Here is a 21307-nt window from a genome sequence, read left to right on the forward strand (position 1 = left end):
ATGAATTGGGTAGAGTACCTTCTGTTTCTATTTTGGGGAATAGTTTGAGGAAAATTGCAATTAGGTCTTCTTTGAAGGTCTGATAGAGCTCTGCACTAAACCCATCTGGTCCTGGGGTTTTTTTGGTTGGGAGACTATTAATGACTACTTCTATTTTATTCGATATTTGACTGGCTACTCCAGCTTGTTTCTTCAGACCGTTTGCTTGGAAAATTGATTTCCAGCCTTTTACTCTGAGGTAGTGTCTGTCTTTTTCCCTGAGGTGGGTTTCCTGTAAATAGTAAAAAGTTGGGTCCTGTTTACGTAGCCAGTCTGTTAGTCTATGTCATTTTATTGGGGAATTGAGTCCATTGATATTAAGAGATATTAAGGAAAAGTAATTGTTGCTTCATGTTATTTTTGTTGTTAGAGTTGGGATTCTGTTCTTGGGGCTATCTTCTTTTAGGTTTGATGAAGGATTACTTTCTTGCCTTTTCTAGGGTGTAATTTCTGTCCTTGTGTTGGTGTTTTCCCTTTATTATCCTTTGAAGGTCTGGATTTGTGGATATTGTGTGAATTTGGTTTTGTCATGGAATACTTTGGTTTCTCCATCTATGATAATTGAGAGTTTTGCTGGGTATAGTACCCTGGGCTGGCATTTGTGTTCTCTTCGGATATGTATGACATCTGTCCTGGATCTTCTGGTTTTCATAGTCTCTGGTGAGAAGTCTGGTGTAATTCTGATAGGTCTGCCTTTCTATATTACTTGATCTTTTTCCCTTACTGCTTTTAATATTCTATACTTATTTAGTGCATTTGTTGTTCTGATTATTATGTGTCGTGAGGAATTTCTATTCTGATCCAGTCTATTTGGAGTTCTGTTGGCTTCTTGTATGTTCATGGGCATCTCTTTCTTTAGGTTAGGGGAGTTTTCTTCTATAATTTTGTTGAAGATATTTACTGGCCTTTTAAGTTGAAAATCTTTATTCTCATCTATACCTATTATCCTTAGGTTTGGTCTTCTCATTGTGTCCTGGATTTCCTAGATGTTTTGAGTTAGGATCTTTTTGCATTTTGCATTGTCTTTGATTGTTGTGTCCATGTTCTCTATGAAATCTTCTATACCGGAGATTCTGTCTTCCATCTCTTGTATTCTGTTGCTGATGCTCGCATCTATGGTTCCTGATTTCTTTCCTAGGATTTCTATATCCAGAGTTGTCTCCCTTTGTGTTTTCTTTATTGTTTCTACTTGCATTTTTAGATCCTGGATGGTTTTGTTCAATTCCATCATCTGTTTTTCTGTGTTTTCCTGTAATTCTTTCAGTGAGTTATTAATGTCCTTCTTAGGGGTCTGATTTCTATTTAAATATCATCACCAATTATATTGCAGACTCATGAATGTATTCAAGAAACTGATCTACACAGTGTGTGTGTGTGTGTGTGTGTGTGTGTGTGTGTGTGTGTGTGTGTGTGTGTGTACAACTATGGAATGCTCTGTAGCAAGTCACTTAACCCTCAAGTGCAAGTTCATGTTGCACTGGATTCTTTTGGGAGATGCAAAATCTCCATCTGGGAGAGAACAGACTTCCTACTGATAAACAAACCAGCAGTCAGTGTACTGTTCTGTTACAAGTTTGAAAGCAAAGATCCTTTACTTTAGCTTACAGGTGTGTTGAATATTTGTTTTATTTGTGTCTGGCACTGAAATGGAATGTGCTACATTGGGACCCAAGGACCTTCAGATCTAGTTCCCTTAAACAAAATTTCCCAATATAGGACTTTGACCCTTTTAAAGCAATAGCAACATTCAAATGACAAAATGATTTTCACAACTTATTTTTAAAGGACAGATGCTTACTGGCTTTTACTATGGAAATCTCTAAAGGAGAATACATCCTGAAATCCCATTTCCACTCTTCAGGGAAACATTTTCACAACTTTCTCATCTCACTTTCCCTCCACTTTTATAAATACACGTTTAATTTTTAACGTGTGGAATAACTCTCTATTTCTGTTTTCTCACAGGAGATGACTTAAAGACACACAGTAGTTTGTGTGTTGCTCTACCATGGCACCTACGTTTAGATTTATTCTTCACTCACTTCATGATATTGGATAGCTTAGCCTGTGTCTACTGTGGCTTATGTGCAAATATTAAGGTGATAATGTCACCGGTCCCAGAGAGCTGATATGAAGTTGAGATCACATCAAGAACTACTCACATTATCTAGGCACTTCAAATAATATGTGGATCATAGTAATAGTTATTATGTTTTAACTATTACTCTAACTGTGACTTCATAACAACACTGAAGATTTTTTTTAACATACCCAAAGGAATAGCTTTTCTGATAATTTCATCATATTTCAAAATCATACTTTTGACATAAATTAATAATGCTTTTTATATAACTATATATATTTTTTTTAATGTCACATGTATGGCAATTGTTTCTGGTTTATGTATTTGAAGTTTTTTTTTCCCCAAAAACAATCAATTCATTTTTGATTATGCATTTAACTTTTAAAATTACATTTATCATTTACACATCTACCCTTTCTGTCAGTCGGGGTGTGTGTGTGTGTGTGTGTGTGTGTGTGTGTGTGTGTGTGTGAATGAGTGTAGATCCGACTCCCACTTCTGGAATCAAGTCTGTCCTTTTACCAAGTGGGTCCTGGGTAATATTAAACTCAAGTTATCAGGCTTCATGATAAGGGTACTTATTAACTGAGCTATTTTCTGGCTCTATACCTTCTCTTCTGAAGGTAGAACCTGCATGCAGTAAATATTTGGTTTGTACTCGTTGACTCGTCTGCCTGAAGACTATGGCAGAGATTGACTGCCTAATTGTGGAGGCTTAAGAACCGTTCGACTGAGCACAGGGTGGTGCCTTTAAGTGAGTCAGTTTCACATGGGCTACTTTATCACACATTGGTCCGGCTAAAACCCCCGTTAATTATTAAGCCCTTCGGTATCATCCGGCTACCTGACTCTGCAGACTGAGACCAGAGAATGTTAATTTCTGAAGCTGGGCCAGCGCCCCATCGGGAAAATGTAGCTCCGAAGGGATTGAAGAATACTCAGCTTTTTCCTCTTGCGCTACGGAAGGGAGCGTCGCATCGGCTGTTTTTCTGGCATGCCTGCCGCCTAACATTCTAACGCTTGTCCAGGATCCTTGGTGGCTTGTTTAGGCATGGCGGAAGTCAGTGTTCAAAGAATCCTTCTTTTGGTTGTTTCTCTGGCAAAGTGTCTGGAGGGTACAAAGTTGCTGGCACACCTTAAAAAGTGTGGTGACTTGGAATGTGAAAGTAAGTTCGCTTTTCTTATTCTCTCTTACACTGAGTTCTAAAATCACATTAAATCTCACGGTGAACTTGTGGAACAAAAAGTCAACATTAGTAGTATTGAGGGCTATTTGAACTATAAAGCATAGCTTCATGCGAAAAAGGGAATGCTAGAAGCAAAACATTTTGTGGCAGCATAATTATAAATTTTACACATTTAATAAATGTAATAATTTATAAGTTAACATAAGTATAAAGTTAAAGGCAAAAATTAGACTGATAGAACTATGGTAGAGATGGTATTAATCCGTGTGTCAAAAATTAAATAACCAGCTTTTAGCCATTGTTTTTGTTTTGTTTTGTTTTGTTTTTTTAAAGATAATTGAGTTGTTTGGAAAGCCATCAGGCAGTTTGGTGATTCACTGTCGATGAAGCTCATATGGGTTAGTTTCTATTTCACAATCAGAACTTTCCGATTCTCATGAGTTTCCCCCAAAATGTTTTTACTTCAAACCATCATATTTGAAAAAACTGTTTAGACGTCCAAATTTTATCAAATGCTAATCATTTGTGTCAGTTTATTATGTAAAAATGTTAAAATAAGTGTTTCAATATCTGTGTGTGATGTATAACATTTAATATGAAACTTTCTTAAGTCTCTATGAAGAGACGTTAATTTCTACTTTGTTGTTTATTTCTATTTTTTATATATGGGTATTTTGCCTATATGTATGTATATACATATATACATATATGTATATATATATATTCATACACCACATATGTGCCTAGTGCTCATAGAACCCAGAAGAGGGCATTGTATTCCCTGGAACTTGAATTACAGACAGTTACAAGCTTCCACATAGTGCTGGGAACTGAACGTGGGTCTGCAAGAGGATTAGAGGCTCTTAACCACTTCGTCATGTCCCCAGCCCCAAGAACTTAATTTTTTGGTATCTACATAACTGCAAAATAACTTTATTCTGCCAAGTATAATGGCACCAGGAGGCAGAAGTAGGAAGAGCTCTAGTTCCAGGCCAGCTTGATCTATACAATGAGTTCTTTGTCTCAAAAGGACAACAGGAAAAAAGATACTATATTCTCATCTTAGAGTTCCTGAAAATAAGTCCTATCTTTCCAAGATGAAAACTATTTCTAATTTTACAAAACGTAAATTAAAATACAATATATAATTATGTGATACAAAAATGTCTAAGACATACAAGTATATTTAATGATTTATTTACCTCAGTTTTGTGTGTATTAGTGTATGCCTCCACGCATGTAAAGGCATTGGGTGTGTGCCTGGTGTCCCAGAGGCCAGAGAGCATTCTGAATCCACAGACTAGAGCCACAAATGACAATGAGTCACAGTGTCGGTGCTGGGAATTGAATGCAGGTCCTCTAGAGGAGCAGCCTGTGTTCCCATCTGCTGAGTCACTTCTTCAGCCCCAGCAATTTTTGTTTTGTTTTGTTTTGTTTTTGTTTTTTGTTTTCTTGTTTTGTTTTCGAGACAGGGTTTCTCTGTGTAGCCCTGGCTGTCCTGGAACTCACTCTGTAGACCAGGCTGGCCTCGAACTCGGAAATCCACCTGTCTCTGCCTCCCGAGTGCTGGGATTAAAGGCATGCGCCACCACTGCCCAGCAGGAATATTTTTATAAGTAAAAACCATGTGCGTTTATCTTTCCTTCTTTCTTCCTTCCTCCCTCCCTCCCTCCTTCCTTCCTTCCTTCTTCCCTTCCTTCTTGCCTCCCTCCCTCCCTCCCTCCCTCCCTCCCTCCCTCCTCCTTCCCTCCCTCCCCCTTCCTGCCTTTCTTTCTTTAACTGTCCCTCTGTAAACCAGACTGGCCTTCATCTCATAAAGATCAACCTCCCCTGGCTCTCAAGTGCTGGGATTAAAGGCGTATACCAGTATGCTCTGCCAACTACATGGTATTTTATAGCAAAGATCCTTTAATTTTCCCTCTAATATGGCTTTTTATATTTTAATAGTATTTTTTTTAACTCATTCTTTGGTCATTTCATACATTGAAATGTGCTTTGATCATGTCTATCTATATCCCACTTCCAACCTGCTGGTCCTACAGCATCTTCTCTCCTAATTCATATATTTAAAAATTTTTTTTAAAAAGTTATTTTTAAAAATGTATTCAGCCGGGTGTGGTGGCACACGCCTTTAATCCCAGCACTTGGGAGGCAGAGGCAGGTGGATTTCTGAGTTCGAGGCCAGCCTGGTCTACAAAGTGAGTTCCAGGACAGCCAGGGCTATACAGAGAAACCAAAAAAAAAAAAAAAATGTATTCATTTTATTTTATATGTGAGTGTTCTCCCTCCCCCCTCCCCCCAGTTTCTTTGTGCAACCTTGCTGTCCTTGAACTCACTCTGTAAAACCAGGCTGGCCTTGAACTCAGAGATCTGCCTGCTTCTGCCTCCCAAGTGCTGTTATATTTGAGTATTTTGTCTGCATGTATGTCTGCATGCCATGTGCATGCTTGGTGCTGGCAGAGGCCAGAAGAGGGCATTTTGGAAGCCCCTGGAATTGGAGTTTCAGATAGTTTTGAAGTACTGTGTGAGTGTGGAGAAAAAATGATTCTCCCCTGTTGGGAGCCATGGATTCAGTGTCTCCTCCGATAGCTGTGGGGGCTGTGAGCCCCTCCCTGCTCTGTGCTGGAATGTCAATGGCTTGAGCTTGTAGAAGTCTTTGGTAGGCAACCACAGCTTCTGTGAGTCTGTAAGCCTAACTGTCATGGTCCAGAAGACAGTGTTTCAAAAATGCCAAATATGACCAGTTTAAATGTAAAAATTTCACACGTGCTATTTTTTATGAGTAATCATTTTTTCTTAACCTTTCGGAAAAGTCATTCAGTGTATAGAGAATCTGTTACCACGGTACTTTGCAGTGACTGTGCTTTCCCACTTTGCATTATTATCAGCACTTTAATAGCTTTAGAGTCCAACAGAAATTCAGATTTGGAGTAAAACTTACAATGCAATTTTGTCTCTTATTCAAGGATTTAATCAGTATGATTTTACGTTTTACACATTAGCACCATAATAATTATATGATATGCATGTTATTTTAGGCATCAAAGGCTAAACCAATCATACATACTTTACTCAGTTACTGAGGACCTAAAATGTCTCTAGGGGTTTGTGTTCTAACACAATGTATTTTATTTTATTATTTTTTAAAAGATTTATTTATTTAAAGATTTATTAAATTTTTTCTTTATTAAATTCTTTATTAAAGATTTATTTATTTATTTAGTGTAAGTGCACTGTAGCTATCATCAGATGCTCCAGAAGAGGGCGTCAGATCTCATTACGGATGGTTGTGAGCCACCATGTGGCTACTGGGATTTGAACTCAGGACCTTTGGAAGAGCAGTCTGTGCCCTTACCCACTGAGCCATCTTGCCAGCCCAGTCTACTTTATTACTTTTAAAATACTTTGTGGGGTCTCACAACCATCCGTAATGAGATCTGATGCTCTCTTCTGGTGCATCTGAAGACAGCTACAGAGTGCTTATATTAATAATAAATAAATCTTTGAAAAATAAAGTAATAAAGTGAAATGAAAGCAGTTTCTTTTTCTATAGGAATAGTCATCTTATTTAATAACATCAAAACAAATCAAGGAGGAAGAAGGTGATGAAATTGTAATAATGACAGATGATGCCAGGGTTCAGACTAGACAGGAAGCAACACATGAGTTAAACATGAAGAGAGGAAGAATAGAAATAGAAGCTTAGAATAAGGACCGCAATGTTGCAGAAAAAAAGAATCTCAGGGCAGAGCTAGGCAACCAGAGCTGTATGACCCACCCTCTGAACCTCAACTAAAGACTCAATCGTTAGAATGAAGTGGGGTGATTTACCCTATAGATATGCATTGAGGATTCAACAGAATATAAATATAATTTGGAAACGTAAAGGTACCAGAAAGAAAGCCAGAGTCTCCTACACACCCAAGAACAGTAGTGACTTACTCCAAGAACAAGAGATTTGCAAGCTGGAGTGTGTTCCAGCCTTGAATCTGTGCAAAGGAGAGGTTGCTTAAAATAGGGAAGGACAGGGCCTTCAGAGAGAGGGACCTGCCTTTAAGAGTGCTTACTGCTTTTTCAGACGGTCTAGGTTCAGTTCCCAGTACCCACAGGGCAGCTAACAACCACAAGTTCCAGACGATCTACTACCCTCTCTGGACTTCATGGGCACCAGGCTGACATACAGTGCACATACATGCATGCAAGCAAATCACTCAAACACATAAAGTAAAAATAATATAAAAACATGTTTGAAATGTAAAATGAAATAAAGGGAGAGCCTGTGAGCGGAGTCAGAGGGCACAGGCACTTGCTGTCAAACTGACAACCTGAGTTTGATAACCAGGACTCACAGGACAGAAGGTGAGAACTGACGCCCAAAAGTTAGTTGTGCTCTGAAATGTGCACTATATGCACACACACACGCACGCACACAGAAATTTAAACTTAAAAATTAGGTAAGTGGGGCTGGAAGATGGCTCAGCAGTTAAGAGCACTGGCTGGGCCGGGCGTGGTGGCGCATGCCTTTAATCCCAGCACTTGGGAGGCAAAGGCAGGCAAGATTTCTGAGTTCGAGGCCAGCCTGGTCTACAAGGTGAGTTCTAGGACAGCCAGGGCTATACAGGGCTATATGTAATGGGATCCTATGCTCTCTTCTGGTGTGTCTGAAAGACAGTCACATACATGAAATAAATAAAAAAAATCTTTAAAAAAATAGGTAAGTGGGCTCAGGTTATGAATAATCTTCATATGCCAAAAACATCTGGGCTTGAATTTGTATATAGTAGAAAGTCTATTTTAGTTTTCCTTCCTTCCTTCCTTCCTTCCTTCCTTCCTTCCTTCCTTCCTTCCTTCCTTCCTTCCTTCCTTTTTTGTTTTTGTTGTTGTTGTTTGTTTGTTAAAGATTTATTTATTATTATATCTAAGTACACTGTAGCTGTCTTTAGATGCACCAAAAAAGGGTGTCAGATCTCATTACAGGTGGTTGTGAGCCACCATGTATTTGCTGGGATTTGAACTCAGGACCTTCAGAAGAACAGTCAGTGCTCTTAACCACTGAGCCATCTCTACAGCCCATATTGTTTGTTATTTGAGACAAGGTATCACTGAGTAGTCCTGGCTGTCCTGGAACTCACTCTATAGACCAGGCTGGCCTTGAGCTCAGAAATTTGCCTGCCTCTGCCTCCCAAGTGCTGGGATTAAAGGTGTGAGCCACCAATGCCTGGCCTATATTAGTTTTTGAGAACATAACCAATATTGACAAACTAGGATTTCAAACTGTTATTATTAATATTATTGAAATATATCAATCTCCTGAAATCCTTCTCCTCATCTTCATGAGTGCTGGTGACTACAAGTGTGAGCCATCAGGCCCACCTCTTACTTCAAAACTTAAAGGATGACCGGGCGTGGTGGCGCACGCCTTTAATCCCAGCACTCGGGAGGCAGAGGCAGGCAGATGTCTGAGTTCGAGGCCAGCCTGGTCTACAAAGTGAGTGCCAGGACAGCCAGGGCTACACAGAGAAACCCTGTCTTGAAAAAAAAAAAAACCAAAAAAAACCCTTAAAGGATGGATTGAAGGAAAGCAAAATGGATGGAGAAGTCAAATATTATGGTGGTATGTATCAATAATCTCAGCAGCAGGAGAAGTTGAAGCAGGAAGGTTTTAAGGTTATGTTCAGCCTGGGATACATAGCAAGGCTTACTATCAATAAGTAAACGAGGAAGCAGTGACATTTTAAAGTGTGAGCTTTCCTGTATGTGTCTACACAGCTTTGATCAGCCGAGTCTTAGCCCTGAGAGATTACACAGGACCTGACTGTCGGTACCTGAACTTCACTACGGGAGAAGAGATATCTGTTTATGTTAAACTTGGAGGAGACAGAGAAGATTTGTGGGCAGGAAGTGTAAGTATTTAGTTTTAAGAACTAAACGCAGAATAAATGTCCAACGCCAACAAGGATACTTGCTCTTAAAGGAACTCTTATTTAACAGCTTCAAAGCTCTGCATAAATATTAACACCCTCATCATATCTAAGCAAACAAAAAAAGTGATCACATGCATGCCTTTAATCCAAGCCCTCAGGGTGTCTGAGTATAAAGCCAACCTGATCTACATAGCAAGTTACAGACATTTAGTGATTGCTCGACAATTTCTTTCTTTTTTTTAAAAAAAAAACATTTATTTATTATATATCTAAGTACACTGCAGCTGTCTTCAGACACTTCAGAAGACACTTCACAAACTTCAGAAGAGGGAGTCAGAGCTCCTTACGGATGGTTGTGAGCCACCATGTGGTTGCTGGGACTTGAACTCAGGACCTTCAGAAGAGCAGTCAGGTACTCTTAACCGCTGAGCCATCTCATCAGCCCCGCTTGACAATTTCTATAGAAGAGGTTTTTGACCCTGAGATGAGGACTAAAGGAGGGCCTTGCAATTATTTTTTACACAACACACATGATTTTCAGCTTAGAGGACATTATTATTTAGAAGGCGTGCTGACAAATGTTATGGCAACCTCAGCATCTCTCTGTGCTATTAGTGACTGAGTTTGAGAGAGACTGGGAAGGTGTTTTATCAGATTCCAAAGCGTGTCTGTCTGAACAGAGAGAGGGCTGAGGTGTGTTGGACAGACAGGTCAACAGAAAGGTTGGTACGGTAGGGAAGAGAGGTGTATAAACTTTTCATGGAAAATAAAATATTAACTGGTTGATCCTTTTATTTGGCCAAAATAAAAGAAGCCCAAACTATCTCTTGGGATAATAATTCGTGTTTTCAGTTGAAAAGATTTATATCTCTGGTATGTACTATGTTTTGTAATGATGGCATGCTATGATAGATGAGTTGACTTCCAAGCTGATAGACATGGCCAACCTGATAGACTCTCACATCGTTCTCCTGCTGTGTATACATCATACATTATGGAAGAATGTAGCCTCTGTGCTCACTGTCTGAACAAACAGCTTCGTTTTTGAGACAGTTTCACATAGCTCAGGTCATCGATAAACTCCCAATGTCTGTAGCCAAGGATGAGTCTGAATGCCTGTCTTAGTCAGGGTTTCTATTCCTGGACAAAACATCATGACCACGAAGCAAATTAGGGAGGAAAGGGTTTATTCAGCTTACATTTCCACATTGCTATTCATCACTGAAAGACGTCAGGACTGGAACTCAAGCAGGTCAGGAAGTAGGAGCTGATGCAGAGGCCATGGAGGGATGTTCTTTACTGGCTTGCTTCCCCGGCTTGCTCAGCCTGCTCTCGTAAAGAACCAAGACTACCAGCCCAGAGATGGCACCACCCACAAGGGGCCTTTCTCCCTTGATCACTAATTGAGAAAATGCCTTACAACTGGATCTCATGGAGGCATTTCCCCAACTGAAGCTCCTTTCTCTGTGATAAATCCAGCCTGTGTCAAGTTGACACAAAATTAGCCAGTACAATGCCCCATCCTCCTGAGTGTTGATGTCGCTGGCATACAACACTACCCATCTGAAGGCACACACTGCATTTGAAACCGTACTCTTCCCACCAAGCGATGTGTAACTAAACCTTTCCCATGCCAGATTTGACTTCTCCTTATTGCTTATGATGGTTTTAAAATACTGGTCTCTGTTTTGAATGCATCACAGAAATCTGACACAGGTATAAGAAAATGACAGAGTATATGTCATGAGAAACAAAGAAAACAATTTTGATTTATTTGTTTACTAAGTATGAAAATAATAATTCTACACAAAACAGTGTTTAATGGATAAAACCATGGGAAAAGTCTCAGCTGCCATTAGTGTTTGGTACCTTAAATGTTTAGTCTATTTGCTTCTCTGTTTTTTGTCTAAGCAGAAATAGAGATGGTTAGTCTGTGTTCGTAACTGTTGAAGAACTCACACTGTGCACTCATAAACTATTTCCAAATAGTTGTAAATGAAGACTAATTGGAGAACTAGAAAAATCATATTTAATATGTGATGGTGTTGGCTCAGAAGACAGAAAGTGTTTGTGAAACTTTAATAGGAATAAGAAGGGGGGGCTCTGAGTGGTTTGATGCTGATCTCACTTACTGGGGGGACATCCTACATGTGCTCGAACTGGGTCAAGAGAATCTGTTACCAGGTTTGCCCAGAAAAGCCAAAAGGAACTGCATCATCTCTTGGCGACACATGGACCTTAACTACCTTGAGAAATCCATCTGCCACTTCCAGGAGTCTAAATCCCTTTCTTGAATGTGACATCTTGACAACTCTGAGTTTGCAATCGTTCTGTCTTCCTGAACTGTCACCTGAGTTGTTCCTTTTTGATATCTCACATCTAAACGTGTAAATCTGCATAATCTAGGCAAGGAAGGTCCTAGACCACGGAGGGTGGGGGGGTGAGGGGGGGATGGGCTGGAACAGTGGTCCAGCAGTGAAGAACATGTGCTACACTGCCAGAAGACCTGGTTTCCAGTAACCACATGGCAGCTCACAACTGTCTTGTCATTCCAGGTCTAGGCCATCTGACAGTTTCTTCAGGTCTCCACAGGCACTACAGAAAAAACACCCATACACATAATATAGAAATATATAAATCTTGCCAGACAGTGGTGGCGCACACCTTTAATCCCAGCACTTGGGAGGCAGAGGCAGGCAGATCTCTGTGAGTTTGATGCCAGTCAGGTCTACACAGTGAGTTTCAGGACAGCCAAGGCTATAAACAGAAACCTTGTCTTGAAATACACACACACACACACACACACACACACACACACACACACGAGAATAACAAGAGTATATAACACAACAATGGGGCCTCACTCCTGTTCTTTTTACTGTTGTAGGTTTAGTTTGTCATTGGGGCCTGAACCCAGAACCTAAGCAAGAACTCTATCACCTAACTATATCCCCAGTCTCCACTCATGATTTTTAGATGGCATTTTTGATAGCCAATTAATGTTTTGTGATTTAATATAGCTAAAAGCCAAGGTCACAGGACAAAATGAGGCCCAATAGCTACTCTTGCTTCAATCACTTTTCTCTTAAAATCTTTGTTCTTTGTTTTGATAGAAAGGAAAAGACTTTGGATTTTTTCCCAGAGATGCAGTCGAGATTGAAGAGGTGTTCATATCTGAAGAAGTCGAAATGCCAACTAAAGTGAGTAAATTCATTTTCAGGAATTAGTTAAGTTTAAAAGTTCTTGACCATGGTGGTGCACGCCTTTAATCCCAGCACTCAGGAGGCAGAGGCAGGTGGATTTCTGAGTTCGAGGCCAGCCTGGTCTACAAAGTGAGTTCCAGGACAGCCAAGGCTACACAGAGAAACCCTGTCTCGAAAAACCAAAAAAAAAAAAAAAAAAAAAAAAAAAAAAGTTCTTGACCAAAAAAAAAAAAAAAATGGTTTCCTTGACATAAAGGTTCACTGGTTGTGTACCTCACTTAGTGAACTGCAAACGACAGTTATTAAGAACTTGTCCTTGGCATCGTTTGGGTATGTGAATACAATGAGATAAAACAGACTTGATGACCGTTAAAGACTTTCCTTTCAGAACAAGTAACAGGCAAAAGAGTACAGTGGTTAAAAGTGTGAATTCTGGAGGAAGTGTAAATTTAAAGCCTGACTCAACCACTTACTGAGGCCGTAGGCATGCTTAAATTTCATCACCTGAAAACTAGGAGTCCTGAGTGCACACGGCGTAGCACAACCTCCAAGGGACAGAGGGACAAAAGAGCGAACAAAGGCCACAGAACAGACGTGGCAGCTATTATCAGCTACAGTCACTGATACTGTTGTCCTACTCAGACCATAGGTTATTTCTCCTCCCCAGGTCTCACGCTGTACAAACACTTTGGCCATTGTTTTATTTTTTTAAATTAATGTTATGATTTTATGTGTATGAGTGTTTGTCTGCATGCATGTCTGTGTGCCACATGCATGCCTGATGTCTGCAGAGGCCAGAAGAGTGTATCCTATCCCCTGGAACTGGAGTTATAGACTGTTGTGAGTAGCCCCGTGAGTACTGAAAATTGAATCTAGGTCTTTTGGAAGAACAGCTATTGCTTTTAATCCCGGAACCATCTCTCCAGCCATTGGCTTTTGGACTTCTTTTTTTTTTTTTTTTTTTTTAAATCTTCCTTGCTGCTTTAATTCAGATTCCAGGTTTTACCGCGAGCAAGGTCATCATGAAATGGAACTGTTTGCTTCCACACACTGTCTGTTGGCCCTTGGATTAGTTGTTCACTTGCTGCAGGGTAGTTGGCCCTGTCACTTCTCTGTACTTTTTCTGTAGCACATTCTCTTCTCTGCAGTTTCACTCTTGTAGACCTTATCCTAGGCATGACCATCCATCTCTTTTTTTCACAATCCTATGGAATTATCATTATGCATTAGCGTGCACCCTGAGGGTAAGAGGTGAGCCTGTGTAGGTCAGAGGACAGGTTTGTGGAGTCAGTTCTCTCCCTCCATCCTTGTAGGGATCGGAGCAACAGTCCCAGGCCTGTAGAGTAAACGCTCACGGAGCCATGTCAGCAGCCAGGCATCGAAGCCAGGCTTCTTGACTGGGATATAGTAGCCCTCTATATAGTACCTCGATCCCATGTTGCTCCTCGTAAGCCCATCCTGCAAACAGCAGTGGATCTTATAAAAACAAACCCAGAAGATCAGGCCAGCTCATTCCTTTTGTTAATTTTTATTGAACCTGGCGTACAGCCTAGACTCAGCCCGTCCTGGCCTCACAGGTCCTGATCTTGTGGCTCTTCCTGTCCCGTGCCACTCTTCTTTCATAACACACACACTCCTGGACAGTCTGGCTTTTGGACTGTTCTTAGATGTGGCAACTCTTTACTAACCCAGGGACTTGATGGGCTTCTCCTGTGGGAGAACACCCCGCACCGCTTTCACCTAGCTAGTTTCCTCTTACCATTAGGTCCTAGCTTAACACATTAGTGCCTCTCGAAACTTGGAGTATCTTCCTAGATCACTGCTTCTAACCTTCCTAATGCTATGACCTTTGAAATACAGTTTCTCATGTTGTAGTAACCCCTCCCCAATCATAAAATTATTTCGTTGTTCCTTCACAACAGTAATTTTGCTACTGTGATGAATCATAATGCAAATATCTGATATGCAGGATATCTGATATCTAACCTATAAAAGTATTTGTTCGGACCGCAAAGGGGTCGTGATCCACAGGCTGAGAACTGCTGCCCTAGACTGTAGTGATAGCAACAGCAGTGGATTAGTCTAAACTCATCAAATTAGATGCAGTTACTTTGTGTCTTTTTTTTGTGAGCCAATTATTAATCTATATCGATTGGGGTGATGGTATAATTAGTTTTCGATTTAAGAAACAGAACAGGAGCCAGAGAGAGGACACAGCCAGTGAGAGAGCTTGCCAAAAAGTGTGATGTCCTGAGTTTGATTCCTGAAACTCATGAGAAAGTGGAAGGAGAGAACCCACTTACCTCCACATGAACATCATGGTATACATGTGCTCAAATACACAGATCAGGCATGTGTACCTGTGTGCAGATGTGTGTGTGTGTATATATATGTGTGTGTGCATATGCCCATGTGTGGAGGTCCGAGGTCAACTTGCTGGAGTTGATTCTGCCCTTCTATTAAGTGGGTTTCTCCAGTTAGTTAATAGGCACCTTATCTAATGAACAATTCAAATATACGAGTCTGTGTGGACTATTCTCATTCAAACCTCTATAGCTAGGAAGTTCACTATCAACTGCTCACATCTAGTGAGAGCATTCCAGTTCTATGAATCTGTGGTGGAAGGGAAGAGAGTGAGAATAGACTTAACGGAGCAAGAGGTGAGACTGTCCCTTGATGAAGAATCACCCCTGGGATGATGCACCCACTCCCATGGTAACAACAGCTTTTATCCACCCACACTGACCTCATGGCCTAATCACTGACCGTAATGGTCCATCTCCTAAGACTTCTGCATTAAGTTTCCAATATATGCTTTTGGGGGAAAACACTTAAGCTATCTAGCCCATGCTCTCAGATTACCGATTACCGCATAGATGCATCCATTCATCTAGGAGACTCTCAGGAGGTATAAGCTACTACATGTGTATGTTCTCATCTCAACTTATTTGTGGAATATACTCAAATTACCAGTAATCGATGCCTCTCAAATACTTGATGACAGATGAAGCTTACTATAAGAATTTTAAGTCTCTATCATTAACCCTTAGAGATAAGTTGTGGTGCATTTAATTGAGACTCAGAGGCCTGATTTTACTTTGTGCCCTGGGGTTAAGCTAGTTGTGTATTTCTGGGAAAATTATAGTCACCCTTTTACTTTATTTTATTTTTTGATATAAAGTATTTTTTAAAAAAATCACTTATTTTTATTTACACTTTTCTGTGTGTATCTGTGAACATGCATGCCACATGTATACAGTTGCTCTGGGAGGCAGAAAGAGGGTGTTGGATCCTCTGAAACTGATGGTTTAGGCAGTGAGTGAGCTCAAGTTGTTTGGAGGAGCAGCAAGTGCGCTTAACTGCTGAACCATCTCTCCGGTCTATGATAGTCTTTCTATATAGACGAGCTAGTCTCAAATTTACAATCCTCCCTATGCAGTCTCCAAAATGTTGGGATTTTAGGTGTGAACCAACATACCTGGCTATAGTCCTCCATCTTAAAATATTCAGGGAGACACATTTACGATATATATATATATATATATATTTTTTTTTTGTCTTTTAGGAGTCTGACTTTCTTTGTCTTCTTGGAGAAGGCTACATATTTGGAAGTGAACAGAGTGAAGTAAACAGTGAAGATGATGAAGAACATATGTATCCATATGAAAAAGATGAAGACCAAAACTATAATATATATGAGGGTGATTTTCAGCCAGAACCTGACTTATATGCAGCTGCTGAAGGGACCTTTTTGGGAGACCAAATTTCAGCATCCGAAGCTCCTGATGATTTCAGATTTTCCAGTGAGTGGAAGGACTGGCAAGGGGCTGGAAGCGAGGGTGAAGGGGAGCAGGATTACACTGCAGACTCTGACCAAGCCTTGCCATCCCTCAGTATGCCAGAAAGGCAAGGATGGTTTGGCCTGGGCACAGAAGAAGCTGAAGAGAAGGTTTTCGAATTAGATACTGAACCTACACAAGAATTAACACTAGAAGAGGAGAGTGACCTGGAGAAATTACACAGTGGCGAACCCCAAGTGGAACTTGAGCCAGAGCCAAAATCAGAGACATTAGAATTCAGTTCAGTGCCGGACGGACAGTCTGACCTAGCATCGGAGTCGGAGAGGATCCTCAAACCCCAAGCCTCTGGCTGGTTTGGTGAGGGGTTTACAAGTTATTTAGGTTTTGGAAATGAGGAGGAAGGACTTGAGTTATTGTCCAAAGAAAGCAATCCACCATTACAAGATATTCCCAGCTCTGTTCCACCAGATGAAGAAGTCCCGGCTCCATGCCGAGAAATCTCAACAGACAAGGAAGATGCAGTCCTTAATGATAGCTCGGTTCTCAGTCCAAGCTGGTTTTACTATGGTTTTGGAATGCTAGGCTTTACAAATGCGGACGAAGACAAAATTGTTTCAGATAAAGGGGAAAATGAAGATGGTGAGGTAGATAACCTCAAACATCCTATAGGAAGTGACTTTGACCCTGAAAAGGAACAAGAAAGGAAAATAGTAACTGTGGAATCTGAAGACCAAGCAGGTACAGAAAGCGTCTTGGAGAAGACAGATGAGTCTGGTTCCATGCAGTATCTGAAGAAGTTCTTTGATAATCCTTGGGGCTTCCAGAGTCTCTCAGAGGTCACAGAATTATCATTTTCCAAAAAGATGCTGGATCAAGATGATATAGTAGAAAATGACAAAATTGAAGAACTTTCCACTGAAAATTCTCCCACAGGTAGCATGAAAGACCCTGTGATGCTGGAGAGCAGATACATTCTGTCAGGTCAGTATGAAAGACTTATTAATGCACTTGTTTTTTTTGTTTTTTTGTTTTTGTTTTTTGAGACAGGGTTTCTCTGTGTATCCCTGGCTGTCCTGGAACTCACTCTGTAGACCAGGCTGGCCTTGAACTCAGAAATCCGCCTGCCTCTGCCTCCCAAGTGCTGGGATTAAAGGCGTGTGCCACCACTGCCCAGCTAATGCACTTGTTAAGATCATTTATTTTTCTAAGTCCAAATCAGATGAAGATTTTGTGCTGCACTGGGAGATGGCTCAGGGGATTCAGCACCCGAGGAGACATGAGGATGAATTGGGATTCTCCCCAAACACATAAAGCACAGGGCAGGCATGGTGGCTGCTTGTGACCTCAGCACCCAGAAGGCAAAGCTGGCTAGCTAGCCAAGCTGGAACGGTGCAACTCCAAGTTCACTGAGAGACCCTGCTTCAGTAAAGACACAAGATGTCACCTCTGGCCTCCATGTGTGCATACACTCACACACACCCACATGCATACACTCTCTAAAAAGAAAAAGAGCCCATGTCTTAGCCAACAGCAACTGTTGTTATCAATTGTTGCTTTACTCTGGAACTTATAAACTAAAACCTAAGGAAAAGAATGATTAGCAATGCCTTGATGTTATGTCAAAATTTTAAGATAGTCACAATATATTTTCATTATCAGAGAACTATATTATGTGAATAGAATTAAAAGTATAAATATGGTCAAAGCCTTTTTTAGGTGAAAGCAATTTCTGTTCTATCTTTATTCTCACCTTTGTTCCACTGGTCTTAGTTTCTTTTTTTTTAATATATATTTAAATATATAATACACACACACGCATATATATAACATATATATGTATATATATACATATATATGTTAGATTTATTTATTTATTATATGTAAGTACACTGTAGCTGTCTTCAGACACACCAGAAGAGAGCATCAAATCTTATTATGGATAGTTGTGAGCCACCATGTGGTTGCTGGGATTTGAACTCAGGACCTTCAGAAGAATCAGTGCTCTTAACTGCTGAGCCATCTCTCCAGCCCTTAATATATATTTTTAAGGATCTATTTATTTTATTTACGTGAACATCGTGTCACTGTCTTCAGACACACCAGAAGAAGACATCAGATCCCATTACAGATGGTTGTGAGCCACCATGTGGTTGCTGAAAATTGAACTCAGGACCTCTGGAAAAGCAGTCAGTGCTGTTAACTGCTGAGCCATCTTTTCAGCTCTCTCATTTTTGCTTTTGTTTTTGAAGTCCATTTAGTTTTTTTTTCCTCTCATTTTTCTAAATAAGATCTTTATATCATATTACTTTGATTAATTTATTTTATCCAGTGTCTGTTGGCTTTTCATTCTGGTAGATAAAGATCTCACTTATTGATACTTAGTTTATAGACATTCCTCATAGGACCATATGTGTGTGATTTTCCTTGAGACCTAGGCTAAAGGCAACTTCAATAATTAAATAGTCTAGTTTTTTTTTATTTTTTATTTTTTTTGAGGTAAGGTCTTGTTATGTAAATGAGGCCTGCCTTGATCTCACTGATATGCCTGCCTTTGCCTCCAGTGCTGAGATTAAGAGCGAGCTTTACCACACCCAGCTAGTTTTGATTCTTAAATAATATTTTATTCTATCTGCAGTTATATTTTATTTTGTTTTCCTAAGAAGTACTACGACAAAGGTTTTCTCTAAGTGTAGTATGTCGTAGAGAATTTCAAGTAGGGTTAGGATCAGGGGTTAAGAATGATTGACGATGATCTGGGTCAATTCTCAATCCACATGATGGCTCATGATCACTCAGAACTCCAGTTCCAGGGGATACCGTACTCTGTTTTGGCTTCAGTAGATACCAGCCGTGTACATGGCATGTATACACAAGCAAACAACAATTTAGACACATAAAATCAAAATAAGATACTAAAAAAATTTTAATCACAAATATTGTAAAAGATTTTTAATTTTCTTATTTCCGAGAGTTCACCAGAGGACCGAACAGTGGTGAATATCAGAATCAGCACTTCTATTTAGATGTCCATCTTTTAGCCACTCCTGTGATTAACACCACTTGGGTTGGGCCAGTTGTGGTGCTGCACACCTTTTATCTCAGCACTTGGAGGCGGAGGCAGAGACAGGTGGATCTCTGTGAGAAGGAGGCCAGCCTGGTCTACGCAGTGAGTTCCAGGATAGCCTGGACTACACACAGAAACTCTGTTTCAAAAGGCCAACAAACAAGCAAACAACAACAACCACAGAACAAAAAACACCCCTCATATTTTTTTTTGTAGGGTTTCTCATTCTTCCCTTCCTTCCTCTTCTCCTTTTCCTCCTCTTTCTCCTCCTCCTCCCCTTCCTCATTCCTTTCCCCTTCCCCTCTTCTTCCTCCTCCTCTTCCTCCTCCTCCTCCTCCTTATCCCCCTCCCAGACTCACTTTTTAGACCAGGTCCCAAGTGCTTGGTTTAAAGGCTCGCACCGCACCTGACTCCTCCTGGGTTGTATATTAAGTGAAGATCTGCATTATATAGCTCTCAGCCAGATTCTGTGTTTGCTTGTGATGGATAGATCAGAAACCCAGAAAAGGGATTGGAGAGATGGCTCATTGGTTAAGAGTACTTGATACTGTTCTTGTCCCCTGAGTTCAGTTCACAGCACCCACACTGGATAGCTCAATTGGAACTCCAGTTCCAGGTTATATGACACCCCTTTGGACTCTTGGGACACTGCCTGTACTTACAGAGAAGAAGGCACACATACATGTACATAAATAAAAATTAAAAAGAAAAGATTTTTTAAAACCCTCAGAAAATATTGATCAATAATACAGAAATAACTGGTCCCTAGAATGACAGAAAAACTTTAGATCTAGCCCCAAATGCTGAGAAGTCAGAAGGAAACACATTTGCATTAGAACCAATAGATTTTCCTGAATGTCAAGAACTGTATGTTAATATTTCAATATTCTCCAAAATTTCAGTATTCTATTGTCCATTATCAGCAACCGGTATGATGTGGATGTTTAGGTCCGGCTATCTTCCCAAATGAGAATGGTGCATAACTGCACATTAAGACCTAGGTTGTTGAGGGCTTCCTAGAAGGACACTCCCTGGTCTGAACTTGTTAGATCCCTAAACGCATTTGTAGGAAAGGTGATCAGAGCTGTGGAAAGAAAAGAGACTACATCAAAACAAAGCCATATCAAGTCTAGAAATATACAAGATTAAAAAAAAAAAAACTAGCCAGGTGTAGTGGCACACACCTTTAATCCCAGCACTTGGGAGGCAGAGGCAGGCAGATTTCTGAGTTCGAGGCCAGCCTGGTCTACAGAGTGAGTTCCAGGACAGCCAGGGATACACAGAGAACCCCTGTCTCCAAAAACCAAAAAAAAAAACCAAAACAAAACAAAACAAAAAACAATAAAACAACTAATACAGGGTGAATATGTTCATAATGTATTGTATGTAGTTGTATAAAACTGTCAAATATTAAAATTTAAAAATACTTTAAAGAGAAAAAAGAATTCACGTAAAATGAGAGTCCTGACAGATGATGCCTAATCGCCAGTACAATTATCTACTGTTCAGGAGACTAATACATAAGAATTTGTCACAATTTTTTGATTTCAAAATATCTTGAAAACTAGTGTTTTACATTTACATTACATTTTATTTATCATTTTAAAAAGTAATTCTGGTAAACTTTCTAAAGAAGATAGCCTGGCACACTGGGCATGGTGACGCCCCCTGTAATCCTGGCATTGGGTGGTGACACTCCCCTGCGACCTTGGCCACTGGGAGTTAGAGGTAAGAGTATCAGGGGTTCAAGGCCAACTTGAGGATTATATATGTGAGATCAAACAAATTTACAGCTAGCCTGAGCTACAGGAGACCTTGTCTTAAAACATCCAGAAAAGAAAGAGTGAGCCCATGACAAATGGTCAAGTACAAACTATAAGCAGTTTTGACATCTCGTCTCGTCTCGTCTCGTCTCGTCTCGTCTCGTCTCGTCTCGTCTCGTCTCGTCTCGTCTCCTCTCCTCTCCTCCCCTCCCCCCCTCCCTCCACTCCTTTCCTTTCTCTTTTT

The 21307-nt window shown here is 40.3% G+C and overlaps 1 protein-coding gene across 7 annotated transcripts in view; it reads left to right on the forward strand.

Moving 5' to 3' along the window:
- The first annotated feature begins 2800 nt into the window (after positions 1-2800).
- The window catches only part of Mia2 (MIA SH3 domain ER export factor 2), an 88456-nt gene continuing 69949 nt past the window's right edge, over positions 2801-21307 (forward strand). For 2 of the 7 annotated variants that reach the window (XM_029484292.2, XM_029484293.2), the window contains exons 1-4: positions 2801-3288; positions 9079-9212; positions 12347-12433; positions 16002-17217. In XM_029484292.2, coding sequence (XP_029340152.1) covers positions 3174-3288; positions 9079-9212; positions 12347-12433; positions 16002-17217 — 1552 coding nt within the window. In that variant the 5' untranslated portion in view covers positions 2801-3173. The remainder of the gene's footprint in view (positions 3289-9078; positions 9213-12346; positions 12434-16001; positions 17218-21307) is intronic. The other 5 variants (XM_021178550.3, XM_029484290.2, XM_029484291.2 and 2 more) reach the window with 4 other exon arrangements.

Source organism: Mus caroli, unplaced genomic scaffold, assembly GCF_978045245.1.
Source record: "Mus caroli unplaced genomic scaffold, Mus_caroli_1 scaffold_14, whole genome shotgun sequence".
NCBI classification, from domain to species: Eukaryota; Metazoa; Chordata; class Mammalia; order Rodentia; family Muridae; genus Mus; species Mus caroli.